The 27,767-nt window shown below is 41.5% G+C and overlaps 1 protein-coding gene across 4 annotated transcripts; it reads left to right on the top strand.

Moving 5' to 3' along the window:
• The first annotated feature begins 856 nt into the window (after positions 1-856).
• On the top strand, positions 857-26,304 carry ZNF793 (zinc finger protein 793). 4 transcript variants are annotated; one of them, XM_027079012.1, is made up of 7 exons: positions 857-957; positions 2,287-2,428; positions 8,131-8,252; positions 12,917-12,962; positions 19,637-19,763; positions 20,284-20,379; positions 23,569-26,304. In XM_027079012.1, the coding sequence occupies exons 4-7, from the start codon at positions 12,948-12,950 to the stop codon at positions 24,549-24,551; spliced, it is 1,221 nt and encodes a 406-aa protein (XP_026934813.1). In that variant the 5' UTR covers positions 857-957; positions 2,287-2,428; positions 8,131-8,252; positions 12,917-12,947; the 3' UTR covers positions 24,552-26,304. The 4 variants fall into 4 exon arrangements, with proteins under 4 accessions (XP_026934813.1, XP_026934810.1, XP_026934811.1 ...); XM_027079009.1 differs by having other exon boundaries at positions 858-957; positions 19,634-19,763; XM_027079010.1 differs by having other exon boundaries at positions 909-1,030; positions 19,634-19,763.
• The last annotated feature ends 1,463 nt before the right edge of the window (positions 26,305-27,767 follow it).

Below are 27,767 nucleotides of genomic sequence, written 5' to 3'. Positions count from 1 at the left end.
AGCAACTCAGCCAATGAGAAACTCTCATCGCTCTGAGCTTTCACTTTTCTCCAAAGGACTTTTCTTCAAAACAATCCCTCCCAACTACCTCCTTTTCCTCTATAAAATAACTGTTCCTCTCCTTTGTTTGGTGGACTTGCCTATGATTTTTGCTGTAGCTTGCCCGTCCGGAATTGCAATTCTCTGCTATTCCAGAATAAACCCATTTTCTGGTATTTCATTTTTAATGTCAAAAAGCGTCAATCCACCTAAGATAAAGCCTCGGCTTTCGACGTATTCTTTCAGTAGCCGGCTAAGAACCTCCTACTTGCCCTCTCTTGCAGCTCCGCCCCCTCCGTAAAGTATCGCGGGGGCCTCAGCCTCCCCAACAGAAGAGCCTCTCTTCTTCGCTGTTCTCCAAATCCTAGAGCTAGCCCAGAAAAAGTGTCACGTAGCTTTACAGACGTTCCTCCTGAGAGATGGCCGCGCCCATTGCACGTAAAAAGCGGTAAAAACGGACGCGGCCATCTTACCTCACTGCCTGCGCAGCTGGAGACAAAGAAAACTCAATTTCCAGGTCAGGGAGCCTCTATATTGGTCTCAGGAGGTTTGGGCTTCTGAGACGCTAAAAGCAGCAGTGACGTCTGTGTTTAGGGACCCCGGAACACTTGCCTCTCCCCGCCCTAAAATAGCCTAATCGTCTAACAAATGGCCTAGTCGTTCGCCGTACGGCACAGATTTAAACATGGCCGGCCCCAGCAAGAGGTTGTCAAGCAGGCGCGGCCATCATACCTTCCATTAAAATTCAGAAACCCAGAATCCTGTTCTCTGGAAGGTTGCCGGGTGTCGGCCGACAGCCTCAAAGTTGCGACTGAGTCTGCGCACGGCCACTCCGGATGGGAAATGCTCATACCACGGAGAGGCGGCGTGGTGCGGCAGTTTCAGGTTATGGGCGCGGATGCGGGGAAAATGGGAAAGGTCAGTGTGAGAAACAGTCCAAATTCAGGACCTGTGTAGGAGGGCGACCAGACGGCTACGGTGGCCCAACTGGGTCAGTCATGGGAACCCGTAAGGCTCAGAGACTGAGGGTACTGAAGGGTTAAGTGATTGGGCGTCCGAGCCTCTTGTGGGAGGGAGTCTGGGGTGGCGGGTTTGTGTGAGTCAGTGTCAGAGTCTGTGAAGAAGATGGATTGGGAGTATATGGGAATCAATAAACGAGGGTTCTTGATTGAGAGAGTGCGTGGGGGTCAGTTTATGGTGGTCTTCAAGGGTCTGAGGCCAAGTGGGTTTCTTCGAAAACACTGATTTGAACGGCGTTAGGGCTCAGTGATCAGAAGCCTGAGGGGTCAGTGATTGGAGGTTCTAAGTTCTGTTTGGGTACCGGAACTGGTGATTGTGGAAACTTCGGGGTTCAGTTCTGAGGGTGGTCAGTGAGGATCAGTGTTTGGAGAAATCTTTAGGCCATCAGTGATGAAGATTTCTTTTAGATCATCGATGGGGGTATCTGAGGGCATCAGTGACTGGACTTTTGTATATCAGGGAATGGGGAATAGAGGGATCAGTGTGGGGGGGGAGGTGTCAGTGATTGGGACTGTTAGTAATTGTGGGGGGAGGTAGGACAGTGGGAGTCAGCAATTGGTCCCCAGTCTTTGGGATAGCATTGGAGATCAGTGTGGGTTCGCCATCAGGGATCTATGTAATTCACTGTTTCACTGTTCGGCCATCAGAATGGATCAGTGAGTTTTGTAGTCACTGACTAAGTGGCCTTTGATGGTCAAGTTTGGCATTCCGGGATATCTGTGACTACAAGGACCTCTGGGAGTTAATAGATTGGAGACACCGCGTGTGTCTGTGATTAGGAGGCTTAATGGGGGTTGGTGTTGAGGCTTGCAAAATGCAGACGTTGGGGATGAGAGAGTCAAGGATTTGAGACTGCAACCCTGCACAGTGGGAACACACTTCACCCATGTGACATGCCCCAGCTGATGAGCAACCAGTTCCATTCAGTTCGTTAGGGTGAAAGCCCACTTCAAAACTCTTTTTGAAACCTCGCTCTCTGGGAATTCCCTGGCGGTCCAGTGGTTAGGACTGTGTGCTTTCACTACTGAGGGCCCAGGTTCAATCCCTGGTCGGAGAACTAAGATCCTGCAAGCCACGGGGAGCAACCAAAAAAAAAAAAAGAAACCTTCTTCTCCCTTTTTTACTGTTCCCCACATGAATGAAAGTGCTTTGAAAGGATCAAGTGTTAGAATTCTCTCAAGTAACATCTTGTTAAAAATGCATATTTCTCCTAATATTTCCTTTAAGGTTCTTTCTGGAAAATGTAATGACATGTCCATCTGTGACAGCATCCCAAGAGTCAGCCTGGTTTCTGGAAATCTATTCTGACTCCATGGCAGCTAGGATGGATGTAACTTTGCCTGTGGTTAGAAAACGAAGGGTTTACTGAGTAAGTATCTAAACTGATGTAAAAGATTTTGCTGAAGGGGCAAACCTTGAGAGCATTCGGAAAATACTTTTATCTAGGCTTAACTTAAAAATAATGTTCCCACCACACACACACACACACACACACACACAGACACACACACACACACAAAGAAAGAAAAAAAGTTATTATGTGAGATGATGGAGATGTTAACTAACCCTGTTGTGGTAATCATTTTGCAATGTATACATGTATCATATCAGGGCATTGTACACCTTAAACTTACAGAGTGTTATATGTCAATTATATCTCTATAAGGCTGGGGAAAAAAAGATGAATTATGGAAGGAAAAGAAACTGGATCTAGAAGTTACTGTGTTCTAAGAATTTTTTTGCTTCGTTCTGTGTTTTTTAGGCATGGTACGTTTGACCTCTGTGAATCTGTGCCATATAAAATCCTGGTAGAACAATTCAATAAACGTAAAACCACAATAACAAGCGCAAAAACAAAAGTTAAAGCTACTTTTAGAAACTGTTCTTCACTGAAATTAAAGTCAAACTAATGGTGATTAAGATGGACTGAGACAAAATTACAAATGAAATGCAAATATGATTTTGACCATTAGCTTAATAAAAGGGTGAAATGCTGAAACAGTATTTTAATTGTTTTTATAAATATTACGTTCAATCCTTATGTAGTCTTTAGACAAAACACAATGAGTATATCACCTTAAGGAGCAAAGGAAGTTGAGAGTAAGGCAGGTAACATCTTTCAGAAGCCATACATGTCAAGCTTTCATTTTTAGAGCAGACAGTCTCTGATTTTTCCTTCCACAGAATCAAAGATACAGACCACATATGCAAGGGTAAGGAGTTAGGGCATTTTCTTTTTCTTGTAGCTCTTTTCCTTCATCACCTACACTGTGCTCAGTGCCAGGTGTGGGAGCAAATACTTTTTCTTTTTTAAGTTTTTAACATAAATCTTTTATTGAGATATAAAATGCATAGAAAAATATACATACAGCTCAATGAATTGTCACAAAGAGAACACCCCTGGGTGTTCAGATCACAAAACAATGTTCTAGCACCCTGAAATTCTCATGATACCCCCTCCCAGTTACTACCCTGCCACGGGGAACCATTCTCCTAATTCTAACATTACAGATTAATTTTGTCTGTTCTTGAACTCTAATTAAATGGAATATCTATACCTGATGGGGTGGCAGTATGTGGCTCTATGTGAAACATTTTTTTAAGTTTGAATACAGATTGTTTCATTTTATTTATGCAAGAAACATTTTTCCAGATCGTTTCCAGATCTGGACACAGATACACAGACAGTCAAATGTTCTTATGTTAAGGCTACAGCTCAGTGAATTTTTACATTGCAGAGAACTGTGTAAACACAACGTAGATCACGATATACATCATTTCTAGCATGCCGAAGCCTTTCTTATCAGTCAATACCCACTGCTGCCCCTGGGTCTAATTCAATGGATTAATTTTGCCTGTTTTTGAACTTTACTTAAATGGAATCATAGAAGTAATCTGAAGCCAAAACATTCATACAATGTGGAAGTTTTGTCTGAAATTCTGAAACCAGACACACCAGGACAAAATTCTGTTCTGTAGCCCTGGCTTGGCCATTTGAGATTGCCTGTTTTCTGTTATTCCCTCTGGAATCCAAAAACATAAACATTTAAGTGAACCCTGCAGTTTGGGGTGAATTTGGAGTCAGGATCCTGTTAATGAAGTTAACAAGTTAAGGCTGATTCTTCTTTGTAGGTAATTTGGAGGGGGACCTCAGAGCCCCCTGGTCAAAATCTCTTAGCCTTTGGAGACTGACCATTGGCTGCAGAGACTGAATAAGGCAGCTTGAAAAAGAGCCTGCAGGGAATTCCCTGGCGGTTCAGTGGATAGGACTCGGCACTTTCACTGCCGTGGCCCGGGTTTGATCCCTGGTCAGGAAACTAAGATACTGCAAGCAGCGGGGCATGGCCAAAAAAAAAAAAGCCTCCATGTGGTTGCCTGCCTCCATTTGACAGTAAGTTGTAGACATGATAGCCCTTTTTACGCCTAATGTGAATTTCCTGAGTACAAGAACATTTTCTTATGTGACCACAATATAATTATCAAAAGCAGGGACGTTAACATTGCAACACTATTATTATTTAAAATTTTTTTTTCACATCTTTATTGGAGTATAAATGCTTTACAATGTTGTGTTAGTTTCTGCTGTACAACAAAGTGAACCAGGTATATGTATACAAATATCCCCATATCCCCTCTCTCTCAAGCCTCCCTCCCACCCTCCCTATCCCACCCCTCTAGGTGGTCACAAAGCACCAAGCTGATCTCCCTGTGCTATGCAGCAGCTTCCCACTAGCCATCCATTTTACATTTGATTGTGTATATACATCAATGCTACTCTCTTACTTCATCCCAACTTCCCCTTCCCCCTCTGTGCCCTCAAGTCTGTTCTCTACGTCTGCGTCTTTATTCCTGCCCTGCCACTAGGTTCATCAGTCCTGCTTTTTTAAATTCCATATATATGCGTTAGCATATGGTATTTGTTTCTGACTTACTTCACTCTGTATGACAGATTCTAGGTCCATCCACCTCACTCCAAATAACTTGATTTTGTTCCTTTTTATGGCTGAGTAATATTCCATTGTATATATGTACCACATTGTCTTTATCCAGTCATCTGTTGACGGACATTTAGGTTGCTTCCATGTCCTGGCTATTATAAATAGTGCTGCAGTGAACATTGTGGTACATGTCTCTTTTTGAATTATGGTTTTCTCAGGGTGTATGCCCAGTAGTGGGATTGCTGGGTCATGTGGTCGTTCTGTTTTTAGTTTTTTAAGGAACCTCCATACTGTTCTCCATAGTGGCTGTACCAGTTTACATTCCCACCAACAGTACAGGAGGGTCCCCTTTTCTCCACACCCTCTCCAGCATTTATCGTTTGTAGATTTTTTGCTGATGGCCATTCTGATACCTTGTTGTAGTTTTGATTTGCATTTCTCTAATGATTAGTGATATTGAACATCTTTTCATGCATTTGTTGGCCATCTGTATGTCTTCTTTGGAGAAATGTCTATTTAGGTCTTCTGCCCATTTTTGGATTGGGTGGTTTGTTTTTTTGACATTGAGCTGCATGTGCTGCTTGTACATTTTGGAGATTAATCCTTTGTCAGTTGCTTCATTTGCAAATATTTTCTCCCTTTCTGAGGGTTGTCTTTTCTTCTTTTTTTTTTATTTTTTTATTTTTTTGCGGTACGCAGGCCTCTCACTGCTGTGGTTTCTTCCGTTGCGGAGCACAGGCTCCAGACGCGCAGGCCCAGCGGCCATGGCTCACGGCCCTAGCCGCTCTGTGGTATGTGGAATCTTCCCGGACCGGGGCATGAACCCATGTCCCCTGCATCGGCAGGCAGACTCCCAACCACTGTGCTACCAGGGAAGCCCCCTGTCTTTTCTTCTTGTTTATGGTTTCCCTTGTTGTGCAAAAGCTTTTAAGTTTCATTAGGTCCCATTGGAAACAGTATTATTATTGTTATCATAGTAGCATCAAGTGAAAAAAAAATAAAAAACAAAACACACAACATAAGAGCTGTGAGTTGAGTTTTATTCAGTGTCTTACTGAGAACTATAGCCCAGGAGACAACCTCTCAGCTCTGAGGAATTGCTACGAAGAGGCAGGGGAGAAGCCAGTATGTATATGATTTTTTTTGACTGGGAAATACATGTAGTCAAGCATAAAAAGATTATTGCTAGTCACAAAGAATAGACATCTCAAGTTAATGATTTTAGTGCTTTTCTGTGTATGGAAGAATTTGGGGTGATTGAAATTCTTCCTTAGATATGCATCTTAACTATCTAGGTGCCCTTCTATCGAAAGCACAGAGTGCCTCCTGTCTTTTCCATTCTCAATTTCCCTCAGGGCACACTGTCAGTAGGCACCCACAGTGGCTAATGACTTGATACTTGTAGAACTGGAATGGTGAGCAACATTTTTTGTTTACAGCTGTCTCATCCACAGACCTTATTTAGATTTCTTGAACTGTCCCAATAATGTCCTTTATAACAATTATGTTTTTCTGGTCCAGGAATCTAATCCAGGATTACATGTTGCATTTATTGTCATGTCTCTTTAGAGTCCTTTAATTGGGAATATTTTCTCAGTCACTTTTTGCCTCTTTTGACCTTGATGTTTTGAGGAGTACAAGCTAGTTATTTTTATAGGATGTCCTTCAATCGAGTTTTTCTGATTTTCCTTATGAAATATGTACATTTCTGATTGCTAGTTGGAGTTATGGTGTGTCCTCAATGTCCCATATCAGGAGATGCATGATGTTGGTTTGTCATATTGCTGATAATGTTAACTCTGATCATTTGGTTAAGGTTATCCACTGTAACCTTAATAGTGGGTTGTCTACCATAAAGTTATGTTAATAAGTATCTTATGGGGGCATTTTTTGAGACCATGTAAATAACCTCAAACTTTCATTCACTAGTGTTAATATTATCCTTTAATGATTGTTGCCTGAGTCAATCACTACTGTTATGGTTGCCAAACGATGATTTTCTAATTGTATCATTCCCTTATATTGATTAGTTGGAGCTTTCCCTTATCCCCCATGTATTTATCAGTATAAATATAATAGTGCATCCTAGTTACATACAAAACAGGAGCTACACATTAGAAACTTACAAGCTGTTTACACTGTTGAGTTAGATCATGAGCCAGAGCTCAAACCTTCTAAATCTCAAAGAAAGCATCTTGGGAGATTGACTAGTTTACAGAGAAAGAGTTGTCAGATCATGTGACAAATAACCCACATAGACAGGAAACCTCTAGGGTCCCACTCTGGCCAGATAGATTTCTAAAGTGCTGTCACAATGAGGGATTTGGGAGCTAGAGAAGGAAAAGAAACAGACTGTCAGAAATGTAGCAGAACTGTCAAAACCTGATGAAATGATCCATACATATTGTAAAACCCAAGTCATGGTTTTGTTGATTCTGTGACAGTATATCATATTGTATTTTTAAAAACTCATGGTGGAAAAGGTCAGATGAGATTATGTGGGATAGTTTCTTCAATTGAGTTATACCAAACTGTGGGTAGTTTTCTGTGGTTTTATTTTCTGTCTTGATTAAATGTTTAATCAAAGAAGTTAGAAGATATATATGAAAAGTGGAAGGAATCATATCATCTCACACCGATCAGAATGGCCATCATCAAAAAATCTAGAAACTCCTGGGTTTGGTTTTGTTTTTTTTCTCAGTTCCCTGGCCAGGGATTGAATCCGCACCCTCAGCTGTGAAAGCCCGGAATCCTAACCACTAGGCCACCAGGGAACTCCCCTGGGTTTTGTTAAAGGAGGTAACTTTTGGAAAGCCCCTAAGGATGGGCTTTTTAAAATTACCATTTATCATTCCTCTTTTCACAGATGAGGAAAATGAGGCCCAGTGAAGTGAATTGTCTGGACTAGATCCCTTCGGTCAGTTAAAGGAATCACTGGCTTCAGACTTCTGTCTGAGTAACTCTCAGGCTCAAGTTCTTTCCAGAAGTTCCCCCTGCCCCAAACCCAGGGCACAGCCATCATTCAGATATGTCTACTGCCCAGTCTTCTGCAGGCTTCTTCCTCTTAGGCCTCAGAAAGTATTTGGGGAGGGTCTGTTTGATGACTCTCACCATGGGCTCTGCTTATCTTCAGGTTTCCTGAGTGCCCTGTATACCTTTGGGTCCCACCACCTCGCTGGACAGCAGGGCTCTCCGTGGGGCCCACAGGACCTTGGACACGTCTACAGAAAGCCCTGTCAGCAGCTGCAGCTGAGGGTGAGTTACTGTTTTTTAAAAATATTTATTTATTATTTGCCATGCCACAGACGTGCAGGATCTTAGTTCCCCGACCAGGGATTGAACCCTTGCCCCCTGCGTTAGAAGTATGTAGTCTTAACCACTGGAACCCCAGGGAAGTCCCAGAGGATGAGTTACTGTTGAGAAATAGAGCTGTGAGAGCCTAGCAGACCAGGTAAAAGACTCTCTGGTCCAGGAGATGGGAATTTGGGACAAAAATCCCCTTCTGAAGGAGTCACCTAGGATCCAGACCTCTTGTGAGAGCAAAGATTCCTACATAACAGGAAATATCATCATCCCTGAGCCAGAAGTTTAGCAAGACTCAAACTGTTGTCTCTCCTTCCAGGACCCTCCATGGCTACATGGTGGGAGAAGGGTTGGCCCAAAGATTCAGAGAGACAGGCAGAAGTGAAAGGAGAGGCAGGGAAGGCTATGTTCTCTCATGTGATAGGCATGTTCTCTCAGGGGAAGGGGACATTTGTCCAGCCCAGTGCATTCTGCCATCTTGTAGTGTGGCATGTGGCCAACCCACTCCCCTATTTTTTCTGGCCCTGTCTGGACTCTTAGCTGCGTAGCCATGGAGACCAGGCTGAGGCTGAGTAGCCAAGTCCAGGCAGGTGAGGGAGGGAGCGTAGTGGCCCAAAGCTGGATTAACTGCCCCAGGCCTTTCCTGCCAGCTCAATTCCTAATGGACAGTTCAGTTCTCTCAGAGAACCCCGTCCCCTTTTCGAACCCTCCTGTGACTTCCCTCATAATGAAAAAAGGCAGTGGGAAAATGAATGAAATATGTAATCAATGAAATGCATATGTGTTACAGTTACAGATTAGAGTAGGAAACATCTGCCACCCAAATCGAGCCACTGATAATATTTTATTGTATTTCATACCAAAAGTTTTTCTACATATATATTTCTTAAATAACGGGATTGTGGGTTTTTTTTGTTTTTTAAAACTTGAGATGTAACTTACATAGAGAATAACATGTAGCTTTATGAATTTTTCCATATATGCACCTTCATGTACTCACAGCCCAGATCATGATAGAGAATATTTCCAGCTCCTCAAAGGCTTCCCCACTTCTCCCAAGCAGTGCCTGCCCAAAGCCATCACTTAGGTCAGGGTTGCCTGTTTCTGAACTTCATATAAATGAAATTGAAACAAGTTGATCATACCTTGTTTTTTAACTGCTTTTTTGACTTACAGATATAACTTGATTAATATATTATTTAAGCAAAGAAGTATCTGTATTTAACATTCAAGAAAATCACTTTTTATTTCTTCTGTAGAAGAGACAGGAATCTAAATAGTTCATCTTAATACCATTGAGACAAATTTGTTATATCTTGTGAACAGGATGTTCCTTAACAAAAGACACATAAGGGAGCTTTCTGGGTGATGGAAATGTTCCATATCCTGATTGTGTGGTGATTACATGAGTGAATAATTTGTCAAAACTTATCGAACTGTACAGTTAGGATGGGTTCATTTATTATGTGTAAATTATACCTCAGTAAAGAAAAAGCATTTTTTTAAGACACAGTAAGCTCATTGCTCAGTCTCTTCCGCTGCTGATACGATAGTTAAATGCCACTTTCACACTAACCACGCTTTATGACTTATGCTTTATGACCTGTACAGTATTTCAGTGCATTTAATGGATATTTATTGTCCATTAAATAAATGATATTTATTGTCCATTAAGAGAAAAGTGAAACATTAACTCACTTAGCACTGTAGTGTTAGGAATTTTTCCATATATGCACCCTCATGTACCCACCACCCAGATCATGATAGAGAATATTGCCTGCACTTTAGAATTATTCTGTTTTTCAAAAGATGATATGTCAGTAGTTCATGAGAAAGAACTTCTGTAAAACAAAGCAAGGAAAATGTATTCATTTGGAAACAATTTTTTCCCTTAAAACTAGTGTCTTCTGCCAATCACTAAACTAATTGGAAGCTGTTCACTTTCCTTAAAAGGAGAAACTCATAATTTTATTTACATTCTTTCAGAGGTTCAGAAGGGCTTCTAGAATTTCCTCTCAGAGAATCTTTATTTTTTCTTAGTAACAACTTGAACAGTTCCTCATCAACACTATTGGAATATATAAGTAATGCAAACAACAATTTTTACCAACATTATTAAGATATTGTATAAAATTCTTCCTAGCTTTTGAATAATTAGTAGGTCTGGACCTTAGGTGACCTTGAGGCCTCAGTCTTCATCCTGAGGTAGTTTCACCCAATGAACCCTCTGTATTATTAACATTTGGCATGCCTAGGCTATTTTACCAAGAAAGTTTACCTCCACTTGTCCAATTAGGACGAGTATTATCTCAGTTCGAGGATGATGATATTATAGGAATTTCACCTTCAGTGCTAAGCTCACCATGTGGGCAAGCTTAATATTTAGGGACACTGAAGTCCTTTTATACTTATATGACATTTGGAATAACTCATTTTTAAATTCTCAGGCTTACTTGACACATAAAAGTATAAAATTAAATAAAATCTGTTCTTCCAGCCGTGGCCAGTTCTTCTCAGTCTTCTCTGGTTAATTTTCTTTGATCTCAGAATTGACCAACTGTAAGAATAGGGCAGTCACTGATTAGTGTTGGAGGGATTATTCATGATTATGTAAAGAAACCTCAGGACAGTAATTTGCTAGACGTGTTTTTACAGGAGAGAACATCAGGATAGTCAAATGGTGTGAATGTCACTATACTCAGGAAAAGCTCTTCTCTGTCCTGTAGGAAAATTAGTCTCTTCTTTTTGCAAAGGAGAGATACTAGTTGCTCTGTTTTAAAGGTTGTCCCTAGACTGTTTCTCAGTGGGCAAAGCCTGGATCTGGGGGGAATCAGCTGTGGGGTTGACAAAGTTGGAGTTGTCAGCCATCAGGGCCACAACTCAAGAATGCCAATCAGGAGACAAACTCTTGTAGCCCCACAATGGTGGGATGGTTTTCCTGCCCTCAAAGGCGTGAATCAGTTCTGGTGGATGTAAAACTTATTTCATCTGAGCCTTGCCTTTTGCTTTTTGCCTTTCTTTTCCTTTTCTCTTTTACTGAGGTATAAAATACATAGAGCAAAATGTACAAATCATAAATATACAACTTGATGAATTTTTAAAATACATATACACACTCATTTAACCACCACTTAGATCAACATTTCCATCACCTTAGAGCTGGGGTTGGCAAACTCTAACCCACTAGCCAAATAGGGCCTGCCATCTGTGTTTGTAATTAGTTTTATTGGAATATAGCCACACTCATTCATTTACATATTATTATCTACAGCTGCTTTCGTGCTACAACAGCAGAATTGAGTAGTTGTGGAAAACTCCATATGACCCCCAAAGCCTAAAATATTTACTGTCTGGTCCTTTAAATGAAAAGTTTGCTGACCTACCTTAGAAGGCTCCTTTCTGCCCCATCTCAGTGACTCATTCCCTTCCCCCATTCTGACTCTGTCACCATATTATTCGTCTTACCCATTCTGGAACTTTCCAGAAATGGAATTATACAGTATATTCTCTCCTATGTTTGACATCTTTCATTTGGCATAATGCCTGTGAGATTTATGTTGCATGGATGTCAGCAGTTCATTCCTTTTTATTATTGAATAGTATTTCATTGTATGGATGCATCACAACTTATCTCGTTCTCCTGGGCAGTTTCTAGTTTTGACTCACTATGATCAAAGCTGCTATGAACATTCTTACATTAATACAAGTCTTAGTTGAACAATATTCATGTATTTCTCTAGTATATATCCAGGAATGGAACTGTGTTCAGCTTCAGTAGATATGGCCAAATGGTTTTCCAAAATGGTTGAACCAAATTACAGTCCCCTCAGTCATGTGTGAGAGCTCTTGTTGCTTCTGGATGTGGATTTTCAATTCCAGGCTGTAGATTATTGGCAAAGTATATTCAGGCCTATTTATAAGGTTTCTCACTACTGTGAGTGAAAAACTTAAAACATTCTTAACCAATGTTTGGTACAAATTTAGTTCCATATTTCCTAATATGGTGGATGTTTGTTCTCATCTGTTAAAAATTATTTTTTAGGGAATTCCCTGGGGTCCAGTGGTTAGGACTCAGCGCTTTCACTGCAGTGGCCCAGGTTCAATCCCTGGTCAGAGAACTAAGGTCCGGCAAGCTGCACAATGCGGCCGAAAAAAAAATATTTTTTAATGACAATACTTAATATAACTGCTGGTTGAATAACAAGGTTTAGCCTTTCAGTAATTATTTGTACCATACTTTAAGTAACCATTAGTTTTATTAATGTTATGCAGTTATTTTACTTCGCTTTGAGTTTTTTGTAATATTTTCATTACAGATATAGAAGCCCCTTTTCCAGAATATACTTGGGGCCAGTTATTTAAGTTTTAAGGATTTTGTTTTTTAATAACTTTCAGTTCTTACTTGGTAGCAACTTTCGTTTCCTGGTAAGTCTCCTCTGTGCATCCACATTCTGAATTGAATGGCAACATTTTTTTCTTCTACCCCAGTGATCTAAAGCATGGGTTTTTGTCCAAGATTTACAGGGAATTTGCAAGTTCTAAAACAAGCCTGGTCCCTCACAGCTCTGTTCTCTTTCTCCATCCTCCTCCCCACCCCCCCATCTCTGTCTTCACAGGCCACAGATCTTTTTCCAAGAACAACAGAAAATGATCGAGTACCAGGTAAGTGTGACATTAACGAGCCAACTTTCGGGACTTCCTTGGCGGTCCAGTGGTTAAGACTCCATGCTTCCAATGCAGGGAGTGCGGGTTCGATCCCTGGTCGGGGAACTAAGATCCCACATGCCGCACGGCATGGCCAAAAAACAAACAAAATGAGCCTACTTTCCCTTCTTGGGGAAACTGTTCTAGAAAAAAATATATGCATTTCAACCACATATGCATTGTCATAGGCTGGGTTCTCAGGAAAACAAACTTGGGGATGGAAATTTGCACACAGAAGGTTTACTAGGGAGGCTCTTGGAACACCTGTAAGTCAGTGAAGGAAGCAAGGTGGACAGAGGGAGTTGTTGAACAGAGGCATCAGCTGATCTTATAAGATCCTCTGGAGCTGGGATGGTCCTCAATGTTGTCCTGAATGGAGGCAAGGAGGCCTTTGTATTCTGAAATCAACCAGTCATTGGTTGTAGGCTGCCCCAGGGAGGGGACATAAACTTGGGTGGGGTCGCTTCCTTTGGCCAAGGGAAATTCTCTAAAGGTTTCACACCGGCAACAGCCAGCCATCTCCTAGCAGCTGGGAGAAGTACCTCGGTACTGCAGGGAGATTTGGGTGGAATACCACAGCCTCTCTATACACATAGACACAATGGCCAGATACTTATTATACATACTACTCTACCCTTTTTTCCCAATTAAAATATCCTAGAGATTGTACCATATTAGTACTAAGAACCATGCCTTTTTTTTTAAAATAATGTACATAATGCTCCATCATATGCATGGAATACTTAACCCATCCCCCATATTATGGACATTCCGGTAGTTTCCAAATTTGATATTTTAAGCAATGATGCAAGGAACATTCTTTGTTGGAATACAGATGTACAAGGGGAGAGTCCAGTGAGAGTCAACTGTGGACTTCCTGGTAGCCCAGCAAAAAGGCAAACACAGCCCATGACTTGCATTGGCCATAAGGAAGAAGTGTATTGTTATTTCCAAGAGAAAACTAGCTTTCCAGGGCACTTCTTTTTTAAGAAGTGTCTTAGACATTGATGTTCCTGTGGGTTTGAACCTTCTCTGGGGCCTCTGGGGGTGGTTTTGTCCACTCTTAGGTTGATGCTGGTGCGTCTGCAAGTGACTCCCACATCCATACCTAAGCTGAGGCCTCCTCTGAGAGCTTCAGACCCCTTTGCCCAACATCTGCACCTGGCTGCCCCAGAGCACTTCAGATTTAATGTGTACAAAGTTGAACTCTTGATTTCTGTCTCCTCTTTCCTGTTTCTCATCTCAGGAGATGGTACCATCCCACCAGGCAAGCCAAGACCCTGAGATTTTCCCTTGACTTCTCCCCACCTTCCACCTCTCACACTCAGTCCCCAAGTCTTGCTGATTTTACAGCCTCAGTGTTTCTTCCATCTCTCTCCTCTTCATCCCTGTGTTTGGTGAAAAAGACATGGCCTTTTAGGTGCGGGATTACGTGTTTTCTGCTTTGCTCTGTTCTATTCCCTCCCATTCTGTTTCATCCTATCCTATCCCACTCCACCCAATCCCATCCCATTCCAGTTAGCTCTTTTTGGGAAATACTGCCCAGAACCTGTCACTGAGCCAGGTCCTGTGCTCTGTGATGAAGCCTGACTGCTGCTCACGCACTACCACAGTACGTTGTTCTGGCATCAGAGAGGGAGTCTAGTTGTTACCTCCTTTGCGTGGGTCTTCGGGTCTCACGTGCCAGCTTCCATGGCCTCCACCCTAGTTTTGGTCCTGCCTTCAGATCCATCTGCCTGGGCCACTACTCAAGTGCTACTGTTGCAGGAAAAAAGAGTGGGGTACGAGAGGGTGGTCACATCCCAGGTCTCAGGTGAGTCCCTGGGACGGCTGTCAAGTGTGGGTTCTTGGCTTCACGCAGGAAAGAATTCAAGAGCAAGCCACAGTAAATTGAAAGGAGGTTTATTCAGGGAAAAACACACTCCACAGACAGAGTGTGGGCCATCTCAGAAGGCGAGAAGCTCCAGGGTATGCACGGGGACTGTCAGTTTTTATAGGGGTGAGTAATCTCATAGGCTAGTAAGTGGGCAGATTATTCCAACTATTTTAGGGGAGGGGCAGAGATTACCAGGAATTGGGCCACCACTCACTTTTTGGCCTTTTATGGTCCACCTTGGAACTGTTATGGCACCTATGGGTGTGTCATTTAGCTTGCTGATGTATTACAATAAGGTATACTGAGGCTCAAGGTCTAGTGGAAGTCAGTCATCCACCATCTTGGACCTAGTTGGTTCTAACCAGTTTATGTCATGTCCTCAATAGCTGTCATTCTTTTAAAGGTTGTGCCCTGCCCCCTTCCTGTCTCACCACCTTAGGACCCAGCATTCTTCAAGGAAACCTACAGCCTCCTGAGAGTGGAGAGTGGCTGCTCTCAGCCCTTTCACCCCTGTGGGGCCCTATTAATGCTTCTTCTCTCCAGCCACTCCCAGAGATAGTGGGCCAGTGCCACTGGCACTGTGCGGTGCACTAGGGCTCTCCACCCCACTGACACCCAGGCACAGGTCCTGGGTGCCCCTCCCCACCTTTTTTTCTGTCCTTTAGAATTGTTTTCCCATTCTTAACAGATTTTTAAATAATGATTTACAATCTTTTTCTACTTAAAATAGGTACTTTTATATTGTGCTGCCATATGCCAGGCAAAGTTTATAAAGGCTTTACACATGTTAACTCATTTAAACCTCATAATATAATAACTAAGAGACACACACTGTTATTATCTCCATTTAACAGATGAGAAAACTGAGGCACAGAGAGGTTAAAGAGCTTTCCCAGGGTCGCTCATTTAGTGGCTGAGCCTGTATTTGAACTCGAGCAGTCCTGCCCCAAAGTTCATACTTTTAACTGATCTGCTCCATTGCCTCTTGCGTCTGTCAGTGACTGTAAAGCAGTGGACAGCAGTCCACAAAACCACCCTCACTTCTGACAGCAACTGTAAGTTTAGAGGTTCCCAAGACCCTCGGGTTTGATAATTCGCTAGGAAGACTCACAGAATGTTATATTCACAGTTAGGGTTCATTACAGCAGACGTATATGGATTAGAATCAGCCGAGAAAAGAGACACTTGGGGCAGAGTCCAGGAGAGCTCCACACACAGGACTTCCATGTGTCCTCTCCCAGTGAGTGTGGACGGTGCAAAATTCTCTCAGCAACCATGTGTGACAATACAGAGTATTGCCAACCAGGGAAGCTCACCTAAGCCTTGGTGTCCAGAGTTTCCTTTGGGGGTTGGTAAACTAGACATGACTGACTGCTGACTTCAGTTTCCAGCCCCTCTGGAGGTTGAGCTGATTGATGTCTGTGAGCCAAAGCTTCCCCCCAAAATCATGTTGTTAGACTATCTGGTGTGGCCCAAGGCCCCCAGGTAAACAGAGACACTCTTACCTAGGAGGATGTTACAGGGGCTTAAAGATTAACTTCTAGGAACTGAGGGCAAAGGTCAGACCTCTCCTTGGGCAAGGTTAAATTCTCTACTATACAGTCACTTGAAGATAATATCTTAGGTACTAAAGAAAAAAGTGTTTACTTACAGGAGTAGAAGTTTTTTCCCCACACCAAACAATTCTCCAATTCTATGCAGACCATACAAGTTAGGGGGTCAGTCTTACAAGACTGCCTCCCACTTCAGATGCCTATTTGATAACCCAGGTGGTCACCTGAACTTCTGAGTAGCCAGCTATAAATTGGGGGTTCACATGACCCCTCCTCAGTTTTGATAATTTGCTATAACTCACAGAACTCAGGGAAACACTTTACTTACTATTATAGGTTTATTATAAAGGATATTATAGAGGATACAAATGAACAACCAGATAAAGAGGTACGTAGGGTAAGGTACAGAAGGGGCCTGAACACAGGAACTTCTGTCCCCATGGAGTTTGGGGTGCACACCCTCCTGGCTGTGTTCACGAACCTGGAAACTCTCCAGGGTTTTTATGGAGATTCCATTATTTAGGCAAAATTGATTAAATTATTGGCCTTTGGTGATTAGCTCAATCTCAAATCCCTCTCCCCTCCCCAGAGATTGGGCGGTGTATGGCTACAGGTTCCAACCATCTAATACCTGGGTGGTTCCTCTGGCAACCAGCCCCCATCCTCAAAGAGTTATATCATTAGTATAAACTCTGAGATGATTGACACGGGCTTGTTACTACTAATAAAAGACACTCCTATTATTACTTCTGTCGCTCTGTAAGTTACAAAGGTTTAAGAAGCTCTGCGCCAGGAATCAGGCAAGAAGATCAAATATATATATATATATCTATCTTTATTTATTTATTATTTTTGGCTGAGTTGGGTCTTCATTGCTGCGCACGGGCTTTTCTCTAGTTGCGGCCAGCGGGGGCTACTCTTCGTTGCGGTGCACAGGCTTCTCATTGTGGTGGCTTCTCTTGCGGAGCACGGGCTCTAGAGCACGGGGCTTCAGTAGTTGTGCCATGTAGGCTCAGTAGTTGTGGCTCATGGGCTCTAGATCACAGGCGCAGTAGTTGTGGTGCATAGGCTTAGTTGCTCCGCGACGTGGGATCTTCCCGGACCAGGGCTCAAACCCGTGTCCCCTGCATTGTTGGCAGGCGGATTCTTAACTACTGCGCCACCAGGGAAGCCCTAATATATATATTTTGTATGTATATATATATATATAAAAATATATATATATTTCTTAATATATATATTTCTTAATATATGACAATATCACAGATGCCTTCTTAGGTTAGTACCTGTGGGTCTTTCAGCAGCTATCCGGTTCCGGGGCACTGGGCTCTTTGGAGAATTTGTTCTCTGCACCCTAAACCAGAGGACTGACTGCCCGGACAGTGTAATCTGAGGCTTGCCAGGCTGTGGAGCCTCCTTTCCAAACTTCCTCCTCTGGGTCTCCAGCTGGACTCTTCTGCCATTGGCCTCTTGTGTTTTAGTGTCCCTTGGGGCTCTGGCCTGAGTACTCTGTCTCCTTGCTGAGAGAGACCACACTGTATGACAACTTTAGCTACCACTTCTGTGCTAATGGCTCACACAGCTTTAGCTCCGTTCCTATTCTTGTTCCTGACATGACTCATGTCCATCCTGCTGCCTGCCGAATGTCTCCCCCTTTGTGTCCCCAACACACCATGTCCTCTTTACTTTTGCAGTTTTTCTCAGCTGCAATTGAGATTGGTGACCAGTGTCACCCAATTGCCTTTGAGATACCACAAAGGTAAGGGTGTTACCCTTACGCCTTCCTCACACTCCACAACCAGTTAAGGTACAGGTTCTGCTCTTCTTTACGTTGGTCCTTCTCTATCTCACTGTTTCTGTCTTACTTGTGAGCATCATCTTCCACCTAGGTTAGTACAGAGTCTTTCCTTTCTTCTCGCTCCAGGTCACCCACCACATTTCTCTTTCCATCCATTCACTTTCAAACTATCTGTGAGTTCTGTATCTCTTGTAGGCAGTATTACTTTTTTTTGTTTTGCAGTACGTGGGCCTCTCACTGCTGTGGCCTCTCCCGTTGCGGAGCACAGGCTCCGGACGTGCAGGCTCAGCGGCCATGGCTCACGGGCCCAGCCGCTCCACGGTATGTGGTATCTTCCCGGACCGGGACACGAACCCGTGTCCCCTGCACTGGCAGGTGGACTCTCAACCACTGCGCCACCAGGGAAGCCCGGCAGTATTACTTTTTTATCCAGTCTAACAATCTCTGCCTTTTTGGAGTGTTTAATCATGTATTAAATAACCTTATAATTTAATATAGTTTAATGTAATTATTGGTAGGATTGGATCTATATCTTTTTAGCATTTAGTTTTCTATTTGTCCCATCTGCTTTTGCTTTGTTTCTTTTCTCTTGTGTGTGTATTTTTGTGCGGATTAACTGAATAGTTTTTAGAATTTTATTTACTTCAGTACACCTCTTTGCACTGAGTTTAGTGATTACTCTAGGGAGCAATGTCCCTCCTTAACTTTTCACAGTCTGCTTAGAGTTACCATTGTACAGCTTGACACGGAATGTAAGAAGCTCACCACATGCCTTCTAGAGTGTGCTTTCTACACACCCCACTCCCTTGATAGATTTCTCATTGTCTTAAAGTCCATCATTTCATTACTCACAGGCCTCTGTACTCTCTCCTGTAACTAGTGATTTGCCATCCTTAAAATCACTGTTTGGCCCCTGTGCCTTTGTTCATGCTGCTCCCTCTGCAAGGAAGGCAGTTTTTCCATCTCTGCAGAGAAGATTCAGCTGCACATATCCCTTAGCTCTGAAGCCTAACTAGACCCTGATAATTTTAGTGGACCATTCACTTCTCTGTGTGCCATAGCCCAGATGTCCTGCTGTCACAGCTCTTGCCCTTTCACCCTGAGGGCCTTACATATTGCTCTCCCTGCCAGGCTGTGAGCTCCTTGAGGTCAGGTGCCACCCATGACTGTGTCCCCAGCAACCAGGACTGGGTCAGACACAGTCTTCAGTCAATATGTGTTGACCCAAATATAAATGACGGTGGCTTCCAATCCCATCATATATAGTCCAAAGCCAGGAATATAAAAGGCATCCTAGATATATGATCATAATAAGCTCTGACCTATGAACATTATAAAAAGTCAGAACCATCCACCTCTGCCTACACTTTCCCCACATGACTCAATGTCATTTCATCTTCAGCAGAGACCTGTGTCATTCAAGGATGTGGTCGTGGGCTTCACTCAAGAGGAGTGGCATAGGCTGAATCCTGCTCAGAGGGCCCTATACCGGGATGTGATGCTGGAGACCTACAGCAACCTCGTCTCAGTGGGTAAGAACAGCTCTGCCACACAATCTAGATTATGCTTGAATGACCACCTTTCCTTTTTCAGTTGCTAAAAGTAACTGAAGTACCTAGAACCTCTGAAGTACCAAATACTTTCTATGTCTCAGACACTGTTTTAGCCACTTTTAAAATATTAGCTCATGTAATCCTCATAAGAGCCTTATGAGGTAGGTACTGTTAGTACCACTATTTTACACATTTGGGAACTGAGGCAGAGAAGGTGAAGTAACTTGCCCAGTGTCACCCATGAAGTACATAGCAGAGCCAGAGCGGGATTTGAACCCCAGCAGTCTGGCTGCACAGTGTGTATTCCTAACCCTTATACTGTGTGCTTCAGTGAGCTTGGCTTGAGTTTCAGTGGTCCTGGATTACTGCTTCCTTTTGAGTTCTGGACAAAGTGTGTGTACAGTCTCCTCCCAAGTACAGTGTCTGTTGTGTAGCCTTTAATGCTGCCTGAGAAGACCAAGGAGCTCAGTCTAAGGCCTGGATCATTTCCCTGGAACAGGTTATGAAGGCACCAAACCATATGTGATCCTCAGGCTGGAGCAGGAAGAAGCACCATGGATTTGTGAGGCATCATGCTCGGGCTGCCACTGTCGGGGTAAGTATGATAAATCCAGCAAAAGACATACTAAGGGAGGCTGGCACCTTTGGGATTTTGTTCAGGGTCCAGCTTTTAAAAGCCTTAGAGCTTTGAAAGCCGCTGGAGACATTTCTCTGAGAGCTTCAGCCTTCTTGGTGACCCTTCAGCCTCCATACATTCCACCTCCCTGTGTGCTTGCTCCATCTCCTTTTCTCCAGAATCCTTGGCCTCTCTCTTGAAGTTATCAGTACACTTTCTCTTTCACATTCAGGCATTCTTACAAATAAGCTTCTGTGATTCTCTTGTTCTTGCCGATTCCTTCCTATTCTCTATTCTAACAGTTTTTGGGTAAAATGCCCCAGACCTGCCTGCCATACTCAGAGTCTCACTTCCTATCCTTTCCTTAATCCCTTAAGTTATCCCTGAGTCCCTTAATTTCCTAAGTCACAGACGAGGAAGCAGTGAATTCCAGGAAGTGAACAGGGACAGTTGGGTAGTGAAGGAGACGCCTGAGTTTGGTCTGTCTTAACCACTTCTATTTAATTTTCAGAATAACTGCCCCTCTCCCGTCAGCTCTATAAAATATCTCAACAATAATCCGTGGTATCCTGAGTGTTGGTAACCTACTCTTTAGAATGCCTCTGGACTTCTGCTTCTCCAATAGAGTTATGAGTTTAGCAAGAAGAGTCAGTGCCATCTGTTTCTGGATCTCTTTATGCCATTTGTACTTAGTGTTATAATCACATGATTGAATTAAATATTATATAAACCCCAAAAACATTCAAGTCATTTCATGCTTCTCCCCAAAATAATGTCTTTGAGATTACCACCATCCAGCTTTCACTGGTTGTAGTAGTAGCAGCAATAGCATTAGAATTTCTGGCCAACACTCAGTGTGTGCTCACTTTGTGCCAGGTCTGTTCTCAGTCCTTTACATATATCTACTCATTCAACCCTTACAATACCTGTGAGGTGTTTATTACCAGCCTTTATTCCCCCATTTACAAATGAGCAAACAATCACAGAAAGGTTAAGAAACTTGTCTAAGAACATATAACAAAGTAAGGGACCAAATGGGGATTTGAACCCAGGTGGTCAGGCTCTAGAACCAGTATTCTTTTTTTGTAATTTTTTAGCCATGCCGCGCGGCATGTGGGATCTTAGTTCCCCGACCAGGGATCGAACCCGCTCCCCCTGCAGTGGAAATGCAGAGTCTTAACCACTGGACTGCCAGGGAAGTCCCTAGAACCAGTATTCTTAACCATCACACTCTGATGCCCTCTGAGGTGAATTTTGCTTCATGAAACTGCTCGTCAACCTTCCTGAAACCATTGTAACCTGGCTATCAACTGCTTTTCTTTTCCCTCTTTCAAGAATTTTATATAATAACTGCCAAAAAATAGTATCCAGTCAGCCCTCCTTTCTAAGTTCTCTGTATCCTCTATTTCCCTGGCTGCAGCCCAGCCTTTTCCTTCCAAGGGACTACTGCATTTTCTGTTTTCCAAACTTGATTCTCTTCTCAATGGTGTAACTCCCTAAAGAAGTCATCCGTTCTGAGACCATATGATGCTCACAACCGGCCTCTTTGACATTTTGCCACCTCTTGTCCGCCTTGTACCACCTAGGATCCCCTACCCCCCATTTTACCAGTCTGGATCATCTCCGCAGTTATGTCCACTTATTCCTGTTTTTTGTCGAGCAAGAACTGAAGTCATTCTCTTTTTTGCTTGCTACCTCCCCTCCACCCCACATGCACACAAGTGCATGCATATATATACCTCACCTTACTTTTCATTCCAGAGTTTTGCTACCATGAGCTCATTTTGAAGCTTCTGTCTCTGTCACCCTAATCGTTCTATGCTTATGTGCTAGTTTTGTTGGTTTTCCTTTGAGAAATTACTTTAAATCTTCCTGTCTACTTTTCATTTCCCACTGACATCTCCTAAAATTGGACCCAAATTACCTCATGCCTGAATGTCTTTAAGTTAGGGGTTCTTAATCATTTTTGTGCCATGGAACTCTTAACCATTCTGGTGAAGCCTAATAGACCCCTTTTTTACATATTAAAAAATAATAAAACCCATAAGATTACATGAGATACAAATTACTAAAATACAGTAATTACTAAAATAAAGTTAGAAAATGCAATATCAAAACACTAATGATGTTAGTGATATTAATGATAATAGTAGATATACTTCCTTATTTATATATTAAATTATGAGATCTCCCGTCAGGTCAAATAATTGTCATGATCTCAAAGTAGAGATGATTGTAAACATATTTTGAGAAATCTGTGACAACTATAGTGTGACATGAAAATACCTTATTCACAAACTAGGACAGTTACAGGAGCTAATACTAATGTTTTGTTGTTCACATTCATAATCAAAGGAAATGCTCAGTTGTAGTTAGAACAGATTTCTATATACCAAGTTAAGAGCTCCTACTTTAAATTCTAGTTAGCTTCATTGATTCCTTCTTTTATCTAGTTCATCTTAGAGCCCTTGCCATTTATATTATTACTAACTAGCTCAACATAAACTCTCTGACTGCTGTAACAGTGCTTGTCAAACTCTTAATATGATAACGAAGCATCTGGGCAACTTGTTAAAATACAGATTCTGATTCTGTAGGTTTGGGGGTGGGGCCCAAGATTCTGCATATCTGCCTACATATCAGTTCCCAGATGAGGGTGATGCTGACCATTGAGAACCATGCATTGGGTAACAAGGTGCTTTATGACATTTAAACCCCTTTCCTCTGTAACAGGGATCAGCAAACTTTGGCCTATAGGTCAGCCACCTAATTTTGTGCATAAACTTTTATTGGAACACAGCTGCACCATCCTTACATTTACATACTGGCTGTGTTCTCACCATACAATGCAAGAGTTAAGTAATTGTGACCGAGACCATATATCCCACAAAGCCTAAACTAGTCGCTGGTCCTTTAAGAACATGTTTGCCAACCACTGCTCTATAATATCTTCTCATCTTCAAAATTATTTCTATCATCTATGACATGTTTCATTACATTTGTGCCAGTTTTTGAATCTTCTATACTCGTATTGGTACCTTTAGTTATGATTCATGCTCTCTATTCATATACTGTGCACCCTTTAAACTTTTAGGGCATTTCTCAAATAGTTTTATTCCAGGTCATAATAACAGATTCATAAGGAAAGGTTTGCTGTACCTTCTCCAGAAAACATTTGGCAAGGTAACGTCCAGAAGAAAAGACGGCAAGACATGCTTTTGAGGCAAGGTACATTCATCAGCAAGAAAACGTTGCCCAAGGAAAGAAGCCATGAATGTAATAAGTTTGGGAAAATATCACATCTGAGCACTGATCTTTTTCCTTCAATTCAAAACCCTAATAACTGGGACTCTTGTGGAAAGAGTGTGAACCATAATTTAGACTTGAATGGTTTTAAGAGAAACTATTCAAAAAAGCAAGATGAGTGCTATGGATATGGGAAATTATTACAACATACAAAGCATGATAGAAGACCTAATGGAGAAAAATTCTGGGAATGCAGTCACTGTGAGAAAGCTTTCAGCCATAACCCAGCACTTATGTATAAACCAGCAGTAACCAATTCTCTTGTGTACAAACGGAAGAGGGTTCCACCTACAGAGAAACCCCATGTCTGTACTGAGTGTGGGAAAGCCTTCTGCTACAAGTCTGAATTCATTAGGCATCAAAGAAGTCACACTGGGGAGAAGCCGTATGGATGCACTGACTGTGGAAAAGCCTTTTCACATAAGTCAACCCTCATTAAACATCAGAGAATACACACTGGGATAAGACCCTTTGAGTGTTTTTTTTGTGGGAAAGCCTTCACCCAGAAGTCACACCGCAGAGAACATCAGAGGACACATACAGGAGAGAGACCCTTTGTGTGCAATGAATGTGGGAAGTCATTTGGTGAGAAGTCATACCTCAATGTACATCAAAAAATACACACAGGAGAAAGACCCTATCGTTGCAGAGAATGTGGAAAATCCTTCAGTCAAAAGTCATGCCTCAATAAACATTGGAGAACTCATACTGGAGAAAAACCCTATGGATGCAACGAATGTGGCAAAGCTTTCTACCAGAAGCCAAACCTCAGCAGACATCAGAAAGTTCATGCTAGGAAGAATGCTTGTAGGAATGAAAACCTAAAAATTGTAGAAAAACCTTGAGCAAGATATCCTATTTCATTATATGTGGAGGAATTCATCCTTAGGAGAAACCTCATTGACCTAATAACCATTTATCATAAGGCAAGTCATGCTCCAATTGTGACAGAAAATTTTATACTAAAGATTATAGAAAATATTTTATAAAACATAAACCTGTTCATTCTGGCTTATGAAAGTTTACATGATAACAGAATACAAAATATATGTGAAGAAAATTAGAGATATATTATGGTATGTCCCACAGTGAGCCACATAATAAGCACTATTTATATTTTAGAAATATAAATGTGAATTTAATAAATTATGAATATCAAGCACATATGTAGAATGCCATTCACCAAACTTTTTCACTCTAAATATCACCATTGTCTTTTGGTGTCTAACAATGCAAAAAACAATAATAATAATATGGCCAACTATTTTTTTAAAAAGCTTTAACATATTAAACCAGCACATTTTCTCCACCTTTTCTAGCACAACTGGCTTTTTAATCAGGAAGAAAGTAAAGTTGAACCAACAGCACAAACCATACCAAAAAAAAAATTGGAGGCGGACTTAAGATTTAAAGTTTTTAAATAACAATAAAATTCTTGAAAGAAAATGAAAGGAGACTACATGTACAATCTAGGAATTGGGGGAGATTAACTTTACCAACCCAGGACACTCAAAAGCTGTTAAAAAATAAATATTTGACTACATAAAAAGTGCAATCTTTTGCATGGCAAAAGATGCCATCAACAGTCAATAAACAATGATTTGGGGGGAAATATTTGCAGAGCCAGTCAGAGAAAGAGTGGTCTTCATACTGACAGGAAAAAAATAACCTGATAGCAAAACATGGCAAAGAATGAATAGACAGTTGAGAGAAGAGCAAATCCAAGTGGCTCATGGCTTATCAAAAAAATGATTAGCCTCAGTAGTTGTTGGAGAATGCAGATTAAAGTTATAATGAGATAACAGTATGCAATCAAGCTGACGAAAAAGAGCAGGAATGCTTTTTGCTGTCAGGCCAAAAGGTGTTCTTAAGACACTGCTGGTAGAAACACAAATTGTTACAGCTCTTTTGAAAAGCAATCTGACATCTATTATAACTTAAAATACTTATGCCACTTTGTGCAATCTTCTCTTAGAAGTAAAACCCCAATACATAAGGGACATGTACATTTATTGTGAATTGTTCCTAGTGGCGAAAAACACTAGAATCAAAATAGATGTCCATCAGCAGGGAAATTGGAAGAGGGAAGGAACTATAGTATATCCATTCCATAGGATGTTTATATAGCCATTAAGGTGAACAAGTTAAAACTATGCTAGTGGACCTGAATGGAATTCCACAATGTTTCCTTGAGAGAGAAAAGCAAGGTAGAAGTGTGTAAAGTGACTCTGTTTTTGTAAATCAGTTACAAAATGCTTCTAGGTGCTTATGAGTGATAAACATGTATCATATATGTTTGTGTAAGATTTTATATGCATGGAGAAAAATATAGAAGAGTATACATTGGGTTCGGGGAAGGTGGGTGATGCAGGTGAATAATGGGGTAGTCAAGAGAAGGAAAATGAAAGCCCCAAAGAAAAATTATGTAAATAACTGAACCAAGTATGATATGTCAAATATGTGATTAAGAAATTTGAGGGGGAAGCTAGAACTCTACTAATTTGTGGAGATATTTGTGGTATATTGTTAAGTGAAAAGAGAAAATTTCAGAATAATGTATATGAATCTATTTTTTTAATTAAAACACGTATATGTGTATTTATGCATGTGTGTGTTTATATGAACAAAGAGAAAAGTGTGGAGGGACAGATATAAAACAAGATATTAACATTGGTTACCCTGGTGGGGAATGGAAATGTAAGTAGTTTTTAAATTTATATATCTTTGTATTGTTTTACTTGTTAACAAACATATATTACTTTTGTAATTTGAAAAACAAAATAAAGGGGGGAAGAGTGAAATACATGGCCTTGCAAATGTTTTTATTTTCTGACAAGATGGCACTCTGGCCTGGTCTATTGCCTCTCCCCTGGCTCAGTCCTTGGGATATCACCAGAGTAAAAGAAAATGTGTAGATCTAAAGAGCAAAAGGCAATACTTTGAGAACCCCTCAAGTAGAGATTTTTTAATTTTATTTTGAAATAATTTTTGACTTATAAAAAAGTTGCAAAACAGTTCCCAAATATTCTTCACACAGCTTCCCCTAATGTTAACATCTAATATAACCATAATATAATTATCAAAACCAAGAAATTAACATTGATATAATACTGGTAATTAAACTATAGCCCTTCCCACTGATGTCTTCATCTAGCCCAAGATCCAGTCCAGATCCCACATTGCATTTACCTGTTATTTCTCTTTCGTCTCCTCCAGACTATGATAGCTCCCCAGTCTTTTCTTGTCTTTCATGACTTAGACACTTTTGAACAATACTGGCCAGTTATTTTGTAGAATATCCCTCAATTGGGGTTTGATTAACTGGGTTATGCAGTAATATTACAGAAGTGATGCATCTTCAGTGCGTCATATCAGAGGGTACGTGATGGTGATAAATCTTATTGGTGATGTCAACCTTGATCATTTGGTCAAGGTGCTCAATGTCAGATTTCCCCACTCTAAATCTGCCATTTCTGCCTTTGTAGTTAATAAATATCTTGGGCAAGACACTTTGCAGAGAATTTTTTTTAAAAACATATTGGCCCCAGAGATTCTGTTTGATTAGCTCTGGCAGAGGGTTCAAGCATCCTCAGTAATTCTGATGGTCAGACAAGGGTGGAGCTGTGGTATGGATCACACACCTAATCATTAGCCCTGAAACAAAGCATCCTCCTCACAGAACAGATAGTAATGAGAAAAAATTATGACATCTGTTAACACTGGTCTCTAGCTTTGGTAACCTAAGTGTGTTAGTTACCTAGTGCTACCTAACAAATTATCACAAATTTAGTAGCTTAAGCCAACCCACATTTGTTATCTCACAGTTTCTGTCAGTCCAGACACAGCTTAGCTGGGTCCTCTGGTTCGAGTCTCACAAGGCTACAGTCATGGTGTTGCCAAGAACAGTGGTTTCATCTGATCCTCAGCAAGAGAAGGAGCTGCTTCCAAGATCTTATGGTTGTTGGCAGAATTCAATTCCTTGTGAATTGTTGGACTGAGGGCCGCCATTTCATGCTGGCTGTGGGCCAGAGGCTATCCTCAGTACCTTGTCACATGGGCAT

Source organism: Aethalodelphis obliquidens, unplaced genomic scaffold (genome assembly GCF_003676395.1).
Source record: "Aethalodelphis obliquidens isolate GAN/ISIS:26980383/991018 unplaced genomic scaffold, ASM367639v1 scaffold43, whole genome shotgun sequence".
NCBI classification, from domain to species: Eukaryota; Metazoa; Chordata; class Mammalia; order Artiodactyla; family Delphinidae; genus Aethalodelphis; species Aethalodelphis obliquidens.
The sequence above is the reverse complement of the archived record's forward strand: the minus strand, read 5'-3'. Positions and strand labels throughout refer to the sequence as shown.